General features: G+C 44.7%; 1 protein-coding gene across 1 annotated transcript in view; it reads left to right on the top strand.

The window, feature by feature from the left end:
- Window positions 1–21,014, top strand: part of LOC142587138 (uncharacterized) — a 169,898-nt gene extending 148,884 nt beyond the window's left edge. The window contains exons 4-5 of the mRNA XM_075698024.1: window positions 12,534–12,665; window positions 20,878–21,014. Coding sequence (XP_075554139.1) covers window positions 12,534–12,665; window positions 20,878–20,900 — 155 coding nt within the window. The 3' untranslated portion in view covers window positions 20,901–21,014. The remainder of the gene's footprint in view (window positions 1–12,533; window positions 12,666–20,877) is intronic.
- Window positions 21,015–21,254: the final 240 nt, after the last annotated feature.

The raw sequence follows: 21,254 nt of genomic DNA, 5'->3' as shown, positions 1-21,254 counted from the left end.
ACTTCTCAGCCTGCAGAGGCCAGAAAGGGCCAGCCTTGGTGTCCCACTCCTCTCAACATCGCTGATGGCGCTCCAGGAGGCAGGCTGCCCGGTGTCCCTGCACTGGCTTCCAGCCCACATAGTGATACCGGGCAACGATGAAGCTAATACACTGGCAAAGCATGCCCACCACTGCCTGGTCCCGCCCAGCCGCGCAGTGACAGCCAGTGACTTCACAAGCCACAGGCTGTGACGTCATCTTCTGGCCTGCCATCCGGTCAAGCGGATATTCTTGGGACGCCCTCCACGACCACTTCCGCAGCGCGTCCAGGGAGGCCTCCCTCCTGCTGCGACTGAGGATTGGCCGCTGCTGGATTGCCTCTCTAGCCTGCGCTTCCTGTGGGGAGCCCAAGAGCCTGGGTCACCTGCAGCGGCGTGACTGCGCCATGCAGGAGTTCCGACGCTTGGAGCATCCTTCTGCACGGGAGGAAGACATCATCTTCCCTGTTCGCAACGAGCTACCAGCCCTCCTAAGTGCCGTCGAGTACCTCAACTCGTCGGGGCTCTCGGCGAGACTCAAGCGTTTTCTGCAAACACGGGTAGCCTCAAGGATACCAAACCACTCTAGGCTACTGGCTCTGCCCCAGCCATATGGCTCCTGCTGAATCACCACCCCCTGGCCTTTCAGCAGACTACCATTCCTGCCGGACCCGCTAGTCCCTTCCAGCCAGTCTGCTTAGCCGCTGCCATGGCGACACTCTAACCACCTACACCCCTATCTCCTTTGCTCCCACTATCTCCCCCCCCCGCCTATTGGCGCTGAGCCGTGCTCCGGCAAGGGCTGCAGAATATAGCGTCAACATTTCCTTTCCTCTCAAGATCCACTTCTTTCTTTCAAATTATCAAGCGGCTTTAGCGGGAGCTCGGCTGCTTCGCCACCTCCCGGGCATTACAAGGGCGCGGAAAGCCTCCGGAAGCGTCAGCTTCCGGAGGCTTTCATTTGGAGGCTTTCATTCCGGAGGCTTTCATTTGGCTTTTTTTCATTTTTCATTTTTTTCATTTCATTTCATTTCATTTGGCTCGCGAAATTCAGATCCGTGGCTTCATTAGGTGTTCGACACAATTCTTGTAAGGTTTAACGTTAGTTATTCAGCCTTCCTATTATAAGTTTCCACTTCACTAATTTCCGATGTCCAAATATGGCAATAGCTCGACGCTCTTCTGTACTCTCTCAGAGACTGGCACTCAAGGCTATGAATATGACTTGGGAGTGCGAAGAGCTACAGGCGCTAGTGGAGGGGGTAGGAAGAAATGGGCCGGAAGTATTACGCGATGATTTTATCAGGTACGCCAAACAAAGAAAATCATAGTTAAAACAATTTGCTGACGGGGCCGGCCTTCCTTTCAAATGACTCGATGAAAAACTTTAATTGCAAGTCTGCTCGTTGTGTTTGGAGAAAGCTAATGGCTCGTACGAAGATGTCATCATCCAGCAGGTGTTAAGGCGGTGGACCCACAGAGTAGTGGGACAGGCCGACCGCACCAGTGCATTTCAATTCACATTCAGAAGTCGGCCAGATTCAGTCGGTTCAAATAATAATGTCACCACATGGAATGCTGGTCGCTATAAGTTTTATATGTCCTACTACTAAAATAGGCTAGGCTTTTGATGGGGATCAATTGACCGCAAGGTATTCCTTCACCGCAAGAGAATCACCGGCTTCCACTCGAAATAACGAAGCTGTAATTTAGGTACGACCCTTTCTAGTTCCACTTTTTTTTGGAACTTGAAAATTGCTCAGGCCTACGTTACCTGAGTCGGTATAGATTTCGCTAGCATCAGCTTCATTGAAGGCTGCGACTCCTGCGTGTGACGCAAGGCGTCGTTTGGGCCTTTTGATTGCACTTACCGGCGCTCTTTTCCACTTGAGGGGCAGTAAGATTTTGTAAGCACGGGAGTTGAGATACACGCTCAGTGATGTGTGCGTTCAATATTTGAATCCTCAGACTAATGTCCTAATAAAGGTCAAATTGTGCCTGCCGATTTGCCGTGTATGTTAAGTAGACAATTTATTTATTTATTTATTTATTTATTTACTTATAGATACTGCGATCTGAAATCAGATCATAGCAGGGTGGGTATACATAGAAATATACAAGCATGTAAACACATACAAATCCATCACATATGCCGGCATTTTCAGACATTGGTGAAGAATACATAACATACAAGAAAAAAGCATACAAGCAGATAACGCACACGAATTCATAACATTTGCAAGCATTTTTCAAACATTGATAAGGAATTCTGGGTAACAATATGAGAATTAAGATTATTCCTGTATGTTATTGTCCTAGGAAAAAAATATCTGAAACAGTTATTCCGTGCGTTGATGGGGGTTATCGATAAAGCATGCCTTCGTCTCGTGTTATAACCTGATGAGTAAGTAAAGAACTTGGAAGTGTTAACCTTCTAATGGCCGTTTACAAGTTGAAAGAGGAACTTTATTCGACAGATTAAAGTTCGCACAGTCACCGGGGGTAATCCACTGCGCCTTACGAGCTCACCAACAGACGCGCGGCCGTATGAACTAAAAGCGAACCTAACTACCTTATGCTGTACACGTTCCAGTTTTTAAATATTGGTTAAAGTGAATGGGTCCCAAATAATAACGGCATATTTTACTTCGATATGGTGTTACGTAGGGACGGTAAAGTACATAAAGTTCTCTGAAGACTGTCGACTGAGAACCTGACTCTTCATCAGGCGAACATGTGCCCGGAAAAAAAAGCGATATTGAAAGTACAACCATAAGGGCAAGCACAGTCGTCTTATTAAGTTCACAGGTCAATTGAGTAAGATATATGTAGAGATAACTCCTTTTATACTCTAGAGTAGTGGCTGGTGCTCGCCGACATTATAAAATTCACGACATTCTTCGCGACCAGAGCAAAATAATTAGACAGGTTTCTTTGGATTACCGTTGATGACAACGTCAACAAAGTTCGGCCACTGAAGGCCTCTGTTGTGCCGAGTGACTCGATAACAGTTATGTTACAGTAAAAACAAACACCGGTAAAAAGAATAGCAAGAACGAGTAAATATATGCTTTTTTTTTTCGGGTACTACACCCTATTTCCTACAACTATCTACAGATATCTAACTGCACCGACTTGAAATGAAAGCAGTGAATTAGCTTCGCGAAGGCCGATTCCTAAAACGAAGTCATTTCACTGGTCGACAAAATGACGTAGACTCGGAAAGGCATACATGCAACGTGCTTTTTGTGTTAGCGAATTACACAAACTGGTCAAAAGCAATGCTTTTCTACAAATTCGCCCAATCTTCTATTTTGCTTATGCTTTGTGCATAATTAAACAATCACGCTGACTGCGCAGGGTGCCAAATACTACACGTTTATCAGGTTGTAATTTATTATGTTAATCTGGGAAGCCATACTGATTCTGAAATTTTCATAGAATTATAAAAATTCTAGCACCTTTTTCCCAGCGTATACGAAAAAATGGAATCTCTACGTATTAGTCAGTAAATCTGTGCCTTTCATGTCGCAAACCTAGCACTCATGCAAATCTACTAATACGTCTCCTAACACATTTTTTCTCTAATCAGGGATGGCGAACACGTTTATCATCTTTGGCGCCATACTGCTCAACTTAGAAGCTGCAGTTGGCTCAGGCAAGTGAGCGCTATTATTGTTTTATTAAGCACACCAAATATTGAAATCTTTCGCAAACTGAAGAAACGACGGCCTTACGATGATGGTATGACAACGAATGCATGACGACTGTACAACGATCGTGGCGTGACGATGAAGGCATGACGGGAGGCGTATGCCAAAGCGCGAGTGATGACGATGCGATGAACACCATGGCATTATAATCACGATCAGGTACCCGGGTATAGGTCCAAGTTATAGGATAATTTGGACCCCTGTATCGGCGTAGAAGGCAGGCAATACAACGGCGAAATGGCGAGTCAGATGGCGAAGGTGGAATTACGACCATGGAACGACCACAAAGGCACCCCGGCCACGAACACTTTTCTAGTAGCGCAAGCTGACAGACAACTTGAGCCGCTTGATTGCCGTAAAGAGGCAAGGAAGTACACGACAGGCAGGCTCGAAAAGCCTCAAGCAGGTAGGATCAAGTCTGGCATATTAAATGTGGGCGTCTATGTGAACACTGGCTGGGGCAATATATTGCTGAGCAGTAGCATATATAATTCGCAATATTGGAATATCCGGTACAAGACGTTACAAGTACCATTACAACCTATGACTAAACCATGCACACGGCCCTTTCGGAGCAAATTGCCTTGCACGTATTTTGAATTATTAATGCGACTTATTGAGCAGTTGTTCCGAATCTCTCATAGCAAATTATTGCATATGCATAGCGCAATGTAAGGTTTCGGCTTTGCAGTTGCTCGAATAATTCGATTGATACATGGCTAAAAGTGATGAATATTCAACTTAATGCATCGAAAACAAATAGTACCTGCTTGGATATACCTCGCCTCACATTTAACGCGTGGAACGTTGAGACTAGTTTATGGATTATTCGAACATTTCATTTGGCTCGCGAAATTCAGATCCGTGGCTTCATTAGGTGTTCGACACAATTCTTGTAAGGTTTAACGTTAGTTATTCAGCCTTCCTATTATAAGTTTCCACTTCACTAATTTCCGATGTCCAAATATGGCAATAGCTCGACGCTCTTCTGTACTCTCTCAGAGACTGGCACTCAAGGCTATGAATATGATATCATACTGAATTCGAGCATGGTTTCATTTCTGGCCTTCTTTTATACCAGGCTCTGAACAGACTCAGTGCAATACCCAGAATAACAACCTTTGCAAACAGCATGGAATGTTGTTGACCTGCCTAGATCACGGAGATGGCTTTCGGTCAGGAACATGCAGTAAGTATTTCCTTTTTCAGAACTACGTGTGTTCGGCGTCCTGCAATATCTGCACATTCCAGTGTGAACATAAGAAATTTAGAGTTGTTGTAAATTTATAGCGACAGCACAATGCAGATAAGTATTGTGAACTCAGCAGGTTGGTACTGATGGTCAAAAATTTAACAATAAAACTATAAAGAAAGCTTTTTCTAATAACACTAAGAATATGGGATGTGATATCTCAAGAAAATATAAATTTCTTTTTTTTTGTAAGCGCTGTGAATCTTTCCAATGTACAGGTAAATACTGTTGGAATCACTAAATCTAATATATTTACACCGGCTTTTGCGGATGAACTACATATGTTAGTTATATATAACTGAAGCAAATTAACAGTAGTGTTGATACGTGTTTATGACGCCGAGAGTTCTCATCAGCTGTTCCATATCGTAATAGTGCTACTCTCGAGCATAGCTATACAAAAATGGCCACCTGAAATAACTCAATATTTCTTGTCACCAGCAACTACGGCATTCACTCGAGCAAGACAAATAGGTCACGTGCAATGCCAGTCGGAGATCGATATACTAAAGAAGTAATAAGTTTGTCCCGCTTTAAAGGTAGAACTTCATAATCTGTATTTATGCGGGAATACTGTTCCTAAATGTCGCCCACAAGAGTTTTCTTAGCCAGTTTGCGGACACGGCCACGTCTACTAGTTCATTGATTTATCATGCCATTATTATGAGAATGTAAGTTCAGAAAACACCCCTTCAGCATAGAAAATTGCGATTATTACTGATTATTTGATCTTCAATCGGCAATGGCAGATACACATGTATTGTGCAGACAAAGCGAAAACCGATTTTATGATCTCTAACCGGCTTGATGAATTCAATGTTCCACCGTTTCGTTTGTGTTACGCACCTGCGACATTCCAAAAGTTTATGGAAACGGCACTACGCAGTTTGAAAGGCAAGCTCTGTTTAGTTTACCCTGCCTGAGAAGTTTTTTTAAGTTTTGCTTGTGCGTTCGACGTTTCTTTCTCCATCTTAGCCGACACTGCTTACCGTATGTATTCAGTGCTGCACGCAGATATGCCTTTCTCCTGGACCGCGCAGTGCGATTGCTGGCCTTCTCAACCAATGTTCCTGCTCTCTTCTGGACCCAGACTTCATAAATTTGACCTTTCTGCCGCAACAAAGTTTTACACAGATGCCAGCGGAATCGACCTCAGCGTCCAGCGCCCCAGCGACGGCAACCATGTCATTGTGCAATGCCTGCCGTTCATTGAGCAAGTCCTAACACAATTACGCCCTCATTGAACAACGTCATTTTCGGCGTCTATAAGTTCTGTTCATCTCTGTGACCAAAGCTTTACGATCGTTACTAATCATCATTCATTATGCTGGTTGCTCTCCATGACTCAACGCACCGTCTTGCTCTCTTGGAGCTACGTCTGCAGGAGTTTTACTTTGCAATCAGTTACAACAATTGTCGTCATCGCGCGAACAACGACGGTCTTTCGAGACTATCGGCCTTTCGAGCAGCAGCAAATGATGCAGACATTTTAGATAAAAACATGCCCATCATTGATGACACTGCGGCGGCTTGGGATAGTCGGTACGTGCTCTACAGGGAAACAGCGCGAAAACACGAGGGACGAGAATGGGAACACACACCGACGCTGAATGACGATTGCATCCTTCATTAAGAAAGGAACAGGCACATATACCTAAAGAATACAAAAGCACATCACTGCGCATCGGTGTCTCATCCTCGTTGTTCTGAGCAGTGATTTACTCATGTTTTCTTCAGGTATATATTTCTGTTCTTTTCTTAATAAATCGTTCAGTCGCTAGTCAGAGCTGGTGTGTATTCTAATAGTTGTCCTTAGTCTTTTCGCACTGTGCTCCGGTAGACCATCGATGACATTCTTTTTCGTGGACTGGCCACATTCTTGGAAGAGGAGCGCAACGATTGCATTCCGAACTGCATTACGCTGCTGGTGGCATGTATGTGGTCTGTAGCCTAGGTGTGCGGTTGATAGTATGTACGCAGCCAAGTACGTGGCGAGCCCCGACAAGTGCAGCAAATTCAAGCACCCTACTAATGCTCCGGTTGTACTTGATCTTCCTGTAGCACCACCATCACCTCCTTTCTAAATAGTTGGAGCTGATCTTATCGACCTGTTTTCGCATTCAACAAACGACAGTCGTTGGATTTCTAGTGTTTGACGATCTCCTGACACATAATTCTGAAATAACCGCAGCGATGCTAGTGGTCACGACTACACTTGTTTCATACTTCTTCATGTCACCCGTCAGATTACGTCAAGGACCCTCTTCCCGCGGTATTGGGAGGCCTTGCTACAAATATAAGGCATTTCCTGTTAAGCTTATCGCTCCCACCTGTTTTTAACTATCATGTCAGAACTTCTGAGTGCCTTCGCCAACCTGGCCAAATTGCTGCGGTTGGTCGACTTCCGTTATATATCTAGTGGAGGTACTGGGAAAGCGTACGAAATAAAGCTCGGTTAAAGTGGTTAGTGAAACCAATTCCCCGACGCTAATAGGTAAACGTTGTTTTGTTTACGGTGCTGGATGCACGAAGCATGTCATAAAGAACACGGGAGAAGAACACCTGATAAGCAATAGCTATAGCACATACGTGGAGCACCATAGTGCAAATCGATGTAACATAGAAAATACGGCGGCTTCAAAGCCACTGTCCGAGTGAAGATAAGCTGTCTGAGCGCCGCCTGTCACACGGTCGATAGCAGTGATAATTACACTGTTGCGACTGGGAGTTGGGAGTGGAGCATACAAGTCGATGGCGACGAATTACAAAGGAGCGGATGGGCATGGCTGGGCTAACTATAAGTGATGCTTTAAGCGAGTTAAGTAGAGAGGCAATGACAGAAACAGCATGAACTTACAGGGTTGTTGGTGTTGTGGAAGATCAAGTGACAAGCAGTTGGTTTGTTCTGAAATGCTTTCGTAGACACGAATACAATGAAGAAAAACGAATTCACCGGTTTCCTGAGTGATGGTGATAAGAATGGAACGGGTGCCAAGAGAATGGAACCACTGTCGAGGACGCCAAAGGACTGGGTGGGGTGATGAAAATAAGAACTTCGCAGGCGCAAGTTGCAATCAGTTGCTGGAGCCCAGGGATAATTGGATATCGGAGGGAGAGGCCTTCGTACAGCAGTGGACTTAAGGTACGTTGATGATGATGGTACAGTGCAGCACTGGCGTAGAGGTAGAGCATCCGCCTCGCGTGCAAGAGGACCTTGCTTCGAATCCCGGTGCCGCGCAATTTTCTACCGGATTAAAAAAAATCAGCGTGTTGATAAAATTGCACAAACAGGCCTGGAGTGCGGCCTTATCCCTGTGGCCAAAACCGGTAACGCACTCCCTCACCAGAGCAAGATTGGCCACCCTGGTGCAGTACATGGCCACAACCTCCCATATGAACAGAACAATCAAACCCCCGCCCTCAATCCCCAGCATCTGCGAAGCAACTGACCACGGCGGCGGTCAGGCCTGCAACGCAGCAGAGGGTGCTAGGAATCCCTGGATCCGGACAGGCCGCCATTGGAATCTGAACCGGGCAACGTTTAACGCTTGAACGTTATCTAGTGAGGCGAGTCCAGCAGTGCTATCGGAGGAATTAGAGGGCAGTAAATAGAATATAACAGGGATCAGTGAAGTTAGGAGGACAAATGAAGCATATACAGTGCTAAAAAGCGGGCAGGTCCTGCCCTACCAGCCCTTACCGGAAAGGCGAGAACTAGGAGTCGGATTCCTGATTAATAATAATATTGCTGGTAACGTACAGGAATCTTATAGCATTAACGAGAGGGTGGCAGGTCTTGTTGTGAACCTTAATAAGAGGTACAAATTGAAGGTCGTACAGGTGTAGGCCCCTACATTCAGTCATGATGACGAGGAAGTCGAAAGCCTCTATGAAGACGTGGAATCGGCGATGGGTAGAGCGAAAACTAAATACACTGTACTGATGGGTGACTTCAGTGCCAAGGTAAGCAAGAAGCAGGCTGGAGACAGGGCAGCGGGGGAATATGGCATAGGCACTTGGAATAGCAGGGGAGAGTTATTAGTAGACTTTGCAGAACAGATTAAAATGCGTATAATGAATACTTTCTTCCGCAAGCGGGATAGCCGAAAGTGGATGTGGAGGAGCCCGAATGACGAGACTACAAATAAAATAGACTTTATACTCTGCGCTAACCCTGGCATTACACAATATGTGGACGTGCTCGACAAGGTGCGCTGCAGGGACCATAGGATGGTAAGAACTCGAATTGGCATAAACTTGAGGAGGGAGTGGAAGAAACTGGTACATAAGAAGCCGATCAATGAGTTAGCGGTAAGAGGCAAAATAGAGGAATTCCAGATCAAGCTACAGAACATGTACTCGGCTTTAACACAAGAAGAGGACCTTAGTGCTGAAGCAATGAACGATAATCTTATGGGCATCATTAACGAGTCTGCAATAGAAGTCGGTGGCAACTCCGTTAGACAGAATACCACTAAGCTATCGCAGGAGACGAAAGATATCATCAAGAAACGCCAATGTATGAAAGCCCCTAACCCTACAGCTAGAATAGAACTGGCAGAACTTTCCAAGTTAATCAACAAGCGTAAGACAGCTGACATAAGGGACTATAATATGGATAGAATTGAACATGCTCTCAGGAACGTAGGAAGCCTAAAAGCAGTGAAGAGGAAACTAGGAATTGGCAAGAATCAGATGTATGCGCTAAGAGACAAAGCCGGCAATATCATTACTATTATGGATGAGATCGTTCAATGCTGAGGTGTTCTATAGAGATTTATACAGTACCAGTGGCACCCACGGCGATAATGAAAGAGAGAATAGTCCAGAGGAATTGGAAATCCCACAAGTAACGCCGGAAGAAGTAAAGAAAGCCTTGGGAGCTAGGCAAAGGGGAAGGCAGCTGGGGAGGATCAGGTAACAGCAGATTTGTTGGAGGATGGTGGGCAGATTGTACTATAAAAACTGGCCACCCTGCATACGCAATGCCTCATGGATTCGAGCGTACCGGAATCTTGAAAAAACGCTAACATAATCCGAATCAATAAGAAAGCGGACGCTAACGACTTGAAAAATTATAGACCGATCACTTTACTGTCCGCCGCCTACAAAGTATTTACTAAGGTAATCGCAAATAGAATCAGGAACACCTTAGACTTGTCTCAACCGAAGGAGCAGACAGGATTCCGTAAGGGCTGCTCAGCAATAGACCATATTCAAGCCATCATTAACGTGATAAAGAAATGTGCGGAATATAACCAACCTTTATACATAGCTTTCATTGATTACGAGAAAGCGTTTGATTCAGTCGAAACATCAGCAGTCATGGAGGCATTACGGAATCAGGGTGTAGATGAGCCGTATGTAAAAATACTGAAAGATATTTATAGCGACTCCACAGCCACCTAGGCCTCCTTAAAGAAAGCAACAAAATCCCAAGAAAGAAAGGCGTCAGGTAGGGAGATATGATCTCTCCAATGCTATTTAGAGCGTGTTTACAGGAAGTATTCAGAGACCTGGATTGGGAAGAATTGGGGAGAAGAGTTAATGGAGAATACCTTAGTAACTTGAGATTAGCTAATGATATTGCCTTGATTAGTAACTCAGGGTACCAACTGCAATGCATGCTCGATGTCCTGGAGAGGCAAAGCCGATGAGTGGGTCTAAAAATTATTCTGCAGAAAACTAAATTAATTTTTAACAGTCTCGGAAGAGAACAGATGTTTACGATATGTAGCGCGGCACTGGAAGTGGTAAGGGAATACATCTACTTAGGACAGATAGTGACTGCGGATCCAAATCATGAAACTGAAATAATCAGAAGAATAACAATGGGCTAGGGTGCGTTTGGCAGGCATTCTCAGATCATGAACAGCAGGTTGCCATTATCCCTCAAGAGGAAAGTACATAACAGCTGTGTCTTACCAATACTCAACTACGGGGCAGAAACCTGGAGGCTTACGAAAAGGATTCTACCTAAATTATGGACGACGCAACGAGCTATGGAAAGAAGAATGATGTGTGTAACGTTAAGGGATAAGAAAAGAGCAGATTGGGTGAGGGAACAAACGCGAGTTAATGATCTATTAGTTGAAATCAAGGAAAAGAAATGGGCATAGGCAGGACATGTAATGAGGAGAGAAGATAACCGATGATCATTAAGGGTTACGGACTGGATTCCAAGGGAAGGGAAGCGTAGCAGCGGGCGGCAGAAAGTTAGGTGGACAGATGAGATTAAGAAGTTTGCAGGGACAGCATCACGACAATTAGTACATGAATGGGGTAGTTATAGAAGTATGGGAGAGGCCTTTGCCCTGCAGTGGGCGTAACCAGGCTGATAATAATGATGATGACTGTTTGGGAATATATTCCAGGGCAGTCTGTTTCGGTGCATCTTCAATTCATATTGCTTCTCGCCATGAATTCTACGTAATAAGCGTAATTCGATGTGTTTTTAAAGTATACTTCAAGGAACACCTCCTAAGTCTAGCATTAGACCTATCGTTGCAAGCATCTCCAACTAGATTTTCGCTAAGGGGCATCATTTAATATCACGAAACATTTTTCATGAGATAACATTTAGCAAGGCACTTACTGCACCTTGTAGTTCCTGTCGCCCACCCAAGTACGCACGAGAAGTGTCGGAATGACACCAATGAAGAGTTGCACAGGCGGCGTTCTGTGTAGGAATACTAGCGCTTGTAGATTTCGAGTGATTCTAGTAATATGCACAGAATAATAGTATTGCTCGTTTGGCTGTACATTATGGCGCTACTTGTAACTACCCGTTTTGTAGAACAACTCTAGTATAGCAAAGAGGAGCTGTCCATAAGGTCAGTGTAATGTTACAGCGGACGTGTCAAAGCGGATTTATCATTCACGGAAGCATATCGAATGTCTGCATTGGTACGCCTTACTTTTAATAATTATTTATTTATTTCGCGTTGCATCGAAGTAAACACAAATACGACGTGGTTTCGGATTGCGCGAACGCGTCCAGGTCCGTCTTGTTTCTAGTTCCTGCTTCAGTTGAATTTGCGATTCGTCGCTGCCTTGATCATGGCATCCGTCAAGGAGATCTTGGCAATATTTCATTCCAATGAAGTGCTTCTTGCATTCCATGTATCTGATAGAGGGTGTTATTTTGATGGTCTTCAATATACTAGAGTTCATCGTGAAAAAAACGCCTGAGTTTATTAAATAGCTTTACTAAACGTCTGCCAGCTATATATTTGAGAGGGGGATATAGGAATTGCACAACAATATATAGAATGACCAACGATGATACACAAGAACATCTTAGGTATCATACCGGCTGAACACTTTATATTATTGATTTCTAAGAGAGCAAGTGAAAAGGCGCCGATCATCAACAGTAAAAAGGTACTGCCTGATAAGAATTCACTATGTTGTGAACTCACAACACTTCACAACATTGCTCGAACTAGAAATTTGTAAACGTCGTTTTACATGCACGTTCTTGATTTTTGGGCTTCCTAAATGCCTAATTTTAGACACATGTGCATTTTTATTTTTCCTGATGCATTCAGTGTTCAAGAATAAAACCTGCAGTCCTGGAAGTGTACCGTGGCAATTAAGCGAATGTCCAACAACGGGTGGTGTTTGGGGAATCAGCTGCATGCATGGCTCTTCGACAAGTGGGATATGCAGGTGTTACTGCGGTTAGTATATTTTTATTATGTTCATTATTCAGCACATTCTAGAAAGTGGGGCTGCATTTTATGCCTACATCGCATCCAATGCGCGGGGAGCAGCCAGGACAAGGTCAAACTCTAATCTTTATAAGAAAAAATTATCGGGATCTTCATGTCTAGATTGAGGTAGAGTTCACAACACTTATAGAGGATACCTATGATTAGTAGTGCTGAAGTTTTTCAAAAGCTAGCTTCTTTGCCGCTTCAGCCACTCTCATTATTGTTGTTAAAAATGCTTCTTTTAACTTGAAATAGGCTGATTCGCCGAAACATGCGTAAAGGTGAGGAATTTATCTTTAGTGTGTTTCTAACCGAGCAGGCGAAGGAATGGCCGCGAGGCTGACAAACCAGCATCTGATAAACGTCTATATAGTCCTTATGGATTTGCCAGTTAACGACTTTGTTTTCTTCGGAATTGCCCAATGAAATATTGAGCGAAGCCTAAACACACACATAATATATATTCCCCTTCCAGCTCATTATTTGTTTTTTTACATAAACAAACTTTCCTTTTAGATTCCTTCTAGGGGTGGGGGGTGTCCCACCGGCCGGTATTTCGCCAAGTGGACATATGTAGACATATGTGGACAATTATTCTGGGCCAATACAGAAGAGGTAATACCCATCCAGAACACTGTGAAATATTTATCCAAGCCCGATGCAGTGCTGCCATCTGAATGAACTGAAGCTTTCGAGCTATGTTTCGGTGTGTTTCTTTTTTCAAGATGGCGCAAAATAATTTAGAAGGTCATACACAACGTTCGTTGAACGTATATTTGCGTCAGCATGAACAAAATACATAAGCCGTTAGTTGTAAGCCGTTTCATTTATTTTTTGCGAATGTTTATGTCCTTGAATCTGCGAATGGCTTCTTGTAATAAACATGTCCTATATTTTTATGGTTGATGACAGGTAATATTTACACGAGTATATTTGCGCCAAACGCAGGCATTTTAAGGGGGAACATGAGTATGCAGATTCAATAAGGCTCACGCAGTGACAACAGCAGTACAAGAACTCACAATCATTGCACACAATTGTATGGGTTCCCTGTTTTCCAGCAAATAAGGTGCACATCCTGGCAGGATTCTAAAGGCGTGTTCATGTGTGGAGTAGTGCGAGTATTTTTACACGTTTACGACACCCAGCTCGCGGGCAAAGATAAAAGCGAGCATCAACCCCTTTTAGCTTTCCTGCAGATCGACATTAAAGCACCGGCTGATAATCAAAGGCATCTTCTTGGATATGCCAATCTCGTTACCTCCAGATAAAGTCACTGGGCCCAAGTGTAGTAAACTTAGCGTCCTCAGCACCGCCCTCCTATCTCATCGCACGAAATACCTCTCTTGTTGCTGTTACTATTGGTCTGGAATTCTACCACTGACGTGTGGGAAACTTTCAACCTTGCTTTGCCGTGTCGAATTAATCGCCCCCTTTCACAAGAAAACTTCACCCCGTGGCCCCAGCCACTTCACCAGATGAAACGGGTAATCAGCAGGCCACAAATTGGACAGGCCCTCGACTTCACAACTTGACAATGGAACACAAGACTGCGCTGAGTACGCAGGCAATGACACCTGCAGGATCACCACTCCAAGCATACTTCGACTACCACAAGGCCACCAAAAGTGAATGACACTTTTGGTGTGGACCACTCCATCGATCGTAACGGTTGTTCGCGAGTGGGTTTTTAAGGTCGTTCAGGCACCCTTGTTGGGCAGAAGCGCGCGAGACTCGGATATAGCCGCAACCATGTACCACTCAAAGGATACATTCTTTCTATTTTGTTATCACCACGATGCCCGTCTTCGTCACCGTACCTACGGCCGCCTGATTCTTGATCCATCCCCTTTAGTGGGTACGAGCCATGAATGAGCTTTATAGTCATCATCGTCTCCTCATTATTGCGGTGAAGACCCACCTCATACGGTGGAGTTCTTCTCACTACCCTCACCCACACGCCAGCCAATATCTGAGAAGCTTTTCCTTCTCTCCAACTTTTCAACCCTGCAGTTTTCTTATTTTCAGTTTATTTTCCTGGTTCTTTGAAAAGGCTCCGCTGTGACCTTCTGATACAAACTCGGCAGCACAGAACCTTGTGGCAAAAAACGCGAACTGGCCGGCAAGAAAAAAGCTCTTCTTTTAAAGAAAACTGGGCTGATCCTTGAGGCTGTTCAATTTGCTGTCACGTAGGTCACATGGGCTGTACGAGAGAGAGGGCGAGAGGACGTGCTCCACGGTTACATAGATGGCAAAGAGCGCGTACTTCTGCGCATACATATAACCCGCTCTGTTGTTTTCCAATTACAGCAACTCATAAATCGAGGGCATCTATGCTGTATAATAGAGTTAGCAAACACTTATATGTGGTGTGCACAAAGTGAAATTGTCCCTACGTAATACTTCGACTTTTCTCGCAAGCTTTAGTGCTCCATATTTGAGCTTTAGAAACATAACAATGTAAGACAGAAGCTGTCGACGATCATTACGATTTACGCGAATAAGACGAACAAACGAACGAACCAGCGAGTGAGCAAGGAACAGTGGCCTCCCTCCCTCCTTGTTGTCCATCCTCGCATCTCGACTGCCCAAGAGCATGCACCATGTCCCTCTGCGCATCCCCGGAGTTCAATGGCGTCAGCCACAGAGAGCCGACGCATCTACAACTTCTTGCTTTCCTTGGTGGTTCCTCGTCAACGCCGTCAGTGTTCCACGGAACGTTCACCTGCGTCTGCAGTGGTTTCTTTTTGTTCATGGGGGCAAGAAGCCACCATATATTTTAGCCCACGGCACAGCCAATGTATTATTTAGAGGCTTTAGGTCCACGATGTCACCGCCGAGCAGCCAAAAACACGTGCGATGAACGAGCGAGTGACAGCCTCGCCTGCTCCTCCATCCGGTTCTTCCCCTACACTCGCTTTCCCAAATGCCCTAGCCCTTTTCCTCAATATCCCGCGATGAACAAACAAGTGACCTAATGAGTGAGAGTGCGCCCTTCTGCATTTCTCGCCCATCGCCACTCCGTTACGCGAGAGCTCAGGCACCACAGTCCCCTCCCCAACTCCACTTCCCTTCCCTAAGTCCGACCACCATTGCTCCAGGAATCAACTACGAAAACGGTCGAGTAAGCCAAAGTAATTTGTTCTCTTTAAATGAAAGCTCCGCAGTACCCGAAGTACAGACACCGCGCAAGGCATCGGATGCGCGTCAATTTGTGGGTAAATGCGATTGCAGTAATGGCAGATGGCAGATGGGTGCATCTGTTCACAGCCGGGTATATGGGAAAATGCTGAATATCAGTCTGGTTGATTTTATTTTTACCAATCGGTGCGTTGTTTCAATGACTGTTTGCTAGTGCATCGCAGGAATGCTGCTTCATTATGTAGTAGGGGCCATTTAGATAAACACCCGTCGTTGCTCCCATAAGCGAGCGTGCAGGGCGTTTTTTCGAAAAAACCAGGGTGTTGCGCAAAATGTATCACTCGGAGAACCCGCAAAATGCACGAAGCTCTTTCTATCTCTAATTAAAAAGAACACTAAGTCAGCACACCTTCTCTTGCGCTCAGGAAAAAAGAACTGGATTATCGCAGGCGATACGAGCGTGTCATCTAGGTAGCGCGGGAGATGTGCAGAATTGCACTCGAGTAATATGAAACTTATGCTTTTTTGGTTTTCGCTACCTTTGATGATTATCACCTCGTTCAAGCAAATATCTTTGAACCAGTCGGGTGCGTTAGCACCGCCTCCTTCCTTACACAAAGCCTTGTTTTCCGTGAGTAAAATTCAGTTGAAGTCCGGCGTTCTTGTGGTCCTTCTCTGCTCGTCCGTGCTTATTTGTATGCTGGAACGATGTTTCACAATACCATACACAAACAAGTAGCCCAGCTGTCGTCGCTTAGCCTGACGCAATAAAAGCAGCGCAGTAAAACGTGCTGGAACTCATGACCCGATGGGTCATTTGGTTCTCTAGTGGTGGTAAGGACGACTTATTTGCTGCAACCTTTACATTGCGAAATAGAAGTGGCACAATTAAAAAAAAATATGGGGTTTTCGCAGCCAAAACAGCCATATAATTATGTGGCACGCCTGCGTGGGGGACTGCGGAATTTTGGACCACCTGGGGTTTTTTACCCCGCACAGGGGTGTTTCCGCATTTCGACCCCATAGGAATTCGGGCGCCATGGCAGGGATGCGATGCCGCGACCTCGTGCTTAGCAGGCCAACACCATAGCCAATAAGCAACTACGGCGGGTCGAAAAATTATTTTATTTTTATTTTGCCGCATGCAACATTATTACTCTTACTAGGTTTGTATACACAACAGAATCAGCGAAAGAAAAAAAAAAGCTGGCAGCTTTCGCTAGAGCGAGAAAAGGCAGTAAGGAATGGCAGGGAGGTTAACCATACTGAGTCCAGTTTGCTACCATACATGTAGGAAGGGGGATGGGCGAGTGAGAGAGCGAAAGAAAAAGCGTAGGTCTATATTGCACTTTCACGTGGACTAAATTAGGTACAAGATGTCAACAGCCAAGCCCTCAAGTTTGATGCCTTCAGGTAGTGAAGAAGCGCCCGAATGGTTTTCTGGGCTAACGAACTGTGAGGCCAGGCTCTCAAGACCTTTGATTCTGTGAATGGCCTATCGTCCAGTCTATTCAAGGCACACTGGACAGTCTGACGTTGGTTATTAAAGCGAGAACAGGGCTGCAGAAGATGACTGCTGGTCTCTTCAGACTTGCACTTAGCGCACTTCAGTGAGACCGCCATTCCAATAGGATAGTGGTAGGAGCTAGTCAATACTACTGCTACCTACAGCCGACACAGAATTGTTGCGGCACGTAATGAAAGGTTCGCAGGTAATCGTAGTTTCAGTGATGCATGCAGGCTGTATAACCGACAGTTAGAGTTCTGTGGTGTATACCAGTAACTTTCACCAGGATTGACACAGCGCCTACTGGCTGTAGAAATGGAAAGACACGTAAACAAGAACCGTGATTAAAGAACAGGTGAGAGCTCAAGATAAACGGGCATAGCGAGTAAAGCAGAAGGAGAAAAATAAAAGAAGACGCCGCTTATGAATCGGAGATTGTATTAGGACGCCATCAGTGGGAAACGCGAAAACCTTTCTGAACTTGCTATAATTTGTACGGATGTGAATAGTGTCTGCGTCATAATTTCTGTTGATTTCAGCGTTTCACGTGCTCTTTACGCGCCTATAATTTAATCTCATAGCTGCGACTTACGGAACGCCTAGACCTTCTTCTATCACCCTTTTCGTTAAGAAAGCGAGCGCTAAGATACGCTGCGACTGACTGTCATAGGAGTGAGCTACTGAGCATAGGTTATCCTTCTTACTTGCACAAAGATCCACCTAGAATATGTCACGAACACTAAGTATGCATGCGGGATGAACAACTCTGTACATATTCTGACCGCTGTTCTCTATGACAGTTTGATGATTTGCGGAATGCCGTTTTACGTGAGAGCTTTCTTCCTAGGGGTCTGCCGTATCAGTAAGAAGATCAACTGAATATGTCGGATGCAGCAGTCTAGAAATAATAAGGATTTAGTTGGAAGTATCTTTTAAAATTATTGCTGAACTTATCTCTCGGAATCTCTGAATCGTAGCAATCCAGCAATGTAGCAGCAGACCGCATTCCTGAAGTTACGTTGATTTAAAACCTGTATTGGTAATTGTGCCTGTTTCACTGCTTAGGCTATTTGCCAAATACTCCCATATCGTCGCGCTTTGTTCTGGCACCCACTGGCCAAGATCGCCCAGAGAATGGAGGCATAACGACGACTGTATGACGCCGACGCAGTGACGATGGACAAAGGACAAAGGAATGATAACGATGAAATGACAAAGGTCCTTTAACAACAATTCCATGACCAGAATGAGATGTGAATTTTTAAATTATGACGTTGGGTTATGACGCCACAGCAACAGCCCCGATAACAATAACATGATGACGTCTGTATGACGATGATGTCGTGACGACGACGTTATAACGACAACCAGATGAAGAAGTGGGAATGACGACGATAGCACGAACGAGGCGGCATTTTCGCGATGGTGTGACACCGGATGAATCATAGTGTATGCTTGACTGGGGCGGCATACAATGGCATAATCTAGATTCAATGACGACAGAACGACTACGATAGAATAGTAAACAAGGAATGACTTTGATGGTTAGCGAATGTGGTATGACGACGACGGCAAATGACAATGGGATGACAATACTACAGTAATGAAGATGGTGGAACGACTGGTTGACGACGATGGCATCAGGACAACGGTATGACGAGAGCCGAATGTCAAAGTTGAAGTGATGACGACATCCCAACGACGGCATCTCGAGGAGTGTGCGATTACAAATGCTTGACGACGACTGTACGGCATTGATGCAGGGACGGTGATAGTGTGACCACGGCATGACGACAACGGGATGCCGTCGAGCGAATGGTGACAATAGCGCGATGATGAGTGTATCAGGAAACCTTTACGATGATGATGGCGTAGTGACGATGGCATGACGACACTCAGATGAAGGAGCCAGGGTGATTATGGCATGACTACGAAGTCATTACGAGCAGGATCTGAAAATTCACGCCTGACAACGACTGTCTTATGCATATAGCGATTTATGGCATATCACGATTGAATGACGACAGTATACTTGCGATACGATGAAGACTTTGACATCGACAGAAAGATGAAGGTGGTATAACAGCGACGGCTTGACAAGAGTTGGATAACATAGTTGTAATGAGGGCGATGCAACGATCATGACGTCATCACCATACCGAACACATACGTAGTGCCCCAGGCTATGGACAACTTGGACCGCTAGATCGGAGTAGGGATGGCCGATATCGCAGGGTTTGGCGACTGCCGCGACTCAAAAACGATTCGTCATGTTCTTTGCCAGTGCCCATAGTACAGTGTGCGAAGACAATCGCATTCCGTCATGATAAACCACATTTACGACCACCTCTGGCAGAAGAACGAATTATGAAACATTGACGCGCCTTGACATCGCATCATAAGGTAATGCAAGTGCTACAGCGCTTTATCAGATCAAGCGGCCTGTATGAACGCCTGTTATTGCAACACCTTTTCCCTTACCAGCATTTTTTTCTTGTTCCTTTTCTTCCTTTCGCTCCTTGGCGATTTTACAACCACTATATGACCCCACCCCAGTGCACGATAACAAACTGGAAACTCACCTCTGGTTAAGCTCCCCACCTGCCTCTTTTTCCCTTTCTCCCTTGCTAGATCGCATTAGATGTGACGACGTCAGCATGACGACAGACAGATCACGAATCTGGTATGGCCATCATTGAATGACCACGACGACATCCTTATGAAGATGTAACAAAGAATGCATGGCAATTTTATGCTGATGATGGCCTAACAACGACGACGTAGCGAGCGCCCGATGATAAAGCTGAAATGACGGAGATGCGACCACCACGACGACATTACGACCACGAAACCTCACCTGGTAGCGAAAACAATTAGACCATTAGACAATTAGGTCACTGGTTGGTGTCGAAGGCATGACGACGACGCCACGACGACAGTAAGAAATCAAGAAGCTGGATTCACGGCACTGGAAGGACTAGCACGAGTTCAAGGCAAGGAGCACCCACCTAGGTGCCCAAGCATGAAGACAACTACTGGGTAGGCATAAGAGGGCAGACTGACAGAGACAGGCATAGATAGATAGATAGATAGATAGATAGATAGATAGATAGATAGATAGATAGATAGATAGATAGATAGATAGATAGATAGATAGATAGATAGATAGATAGATAGATAGATAGATAGATAGATAGATATAGATAGATATAGATAGATAGATAGATAGATAGATAGATAGATAGATAGATAGATAGATAGATAGATAGATAGATAGATAGATAGATGAAATAGGCAAGGAATGCTGTTCGCAATGAAATGCCTGCACCTGAGTTCTGATGTTTCTTTAGACGGTGCCACAAAACGGTGAGAGCCAAAGTATAGTGCAAAATATGACAGTATTCGTCGCGTAAATAATGACGTCTCTGCAACAAGTGCCCAAGGAATTGAACGCAGCGTCGTTAGCATCCGCACGTTATTCTGTTCTTTATTTTTCTTTTACTAAGGCGAACTATATTTCCTTTTTTTCAGAACTACAAAGTCGTGGCCAATAGTGGTGATTTTGACAGCACTTTCCAATCAATACAATGAACTTTCAACTTTTTCTAGGGCGCTTATGAAATCCATTAAACGCTTTTGTCTAGAAACAATAAACCTTTGCACCTCTGTTTGCGTCAAAGTCTGGTTTCTCTCTATATCATTTGTTTCCGACAAAGAGTACATTTATTTTGCAACTATGCAAAGACAGAGCTGCAGGCGTCCTATAGAAAATAGAATTTAAGAATCCCTTAGGTGTCTTGTATATTAAGGTCACATGGGATCAGTGGCCATGTATAAAAACTGCGTATGTGGTTCTGGAGAAATCTGCATTGCCGAACGTCTTAAATGTGCGGTAAGCGAATATGTTG

The sequence above is a fragment of the Dermacentor variabilis genome, chromosome 7, assembly GCF_050947875.1.
Source record: "Dermacentor variabilis isolate Ectoservices chromosome 7, ASM5094787v1, whole genome shotgun sequence".
Taxonomy (NCBI): domain Eukaryota; kingdom Metazoa; phylum Arthropoda; class Arachnida; order Ixodida; family Ixodidae; genus Dermacentor; species Dermacentor variabilis.
The sequence above is the reverse complement of the archived record's forward strand: the minus strand, read 5'-3'. Positions and strand labels throughout refer to the sequence as shown.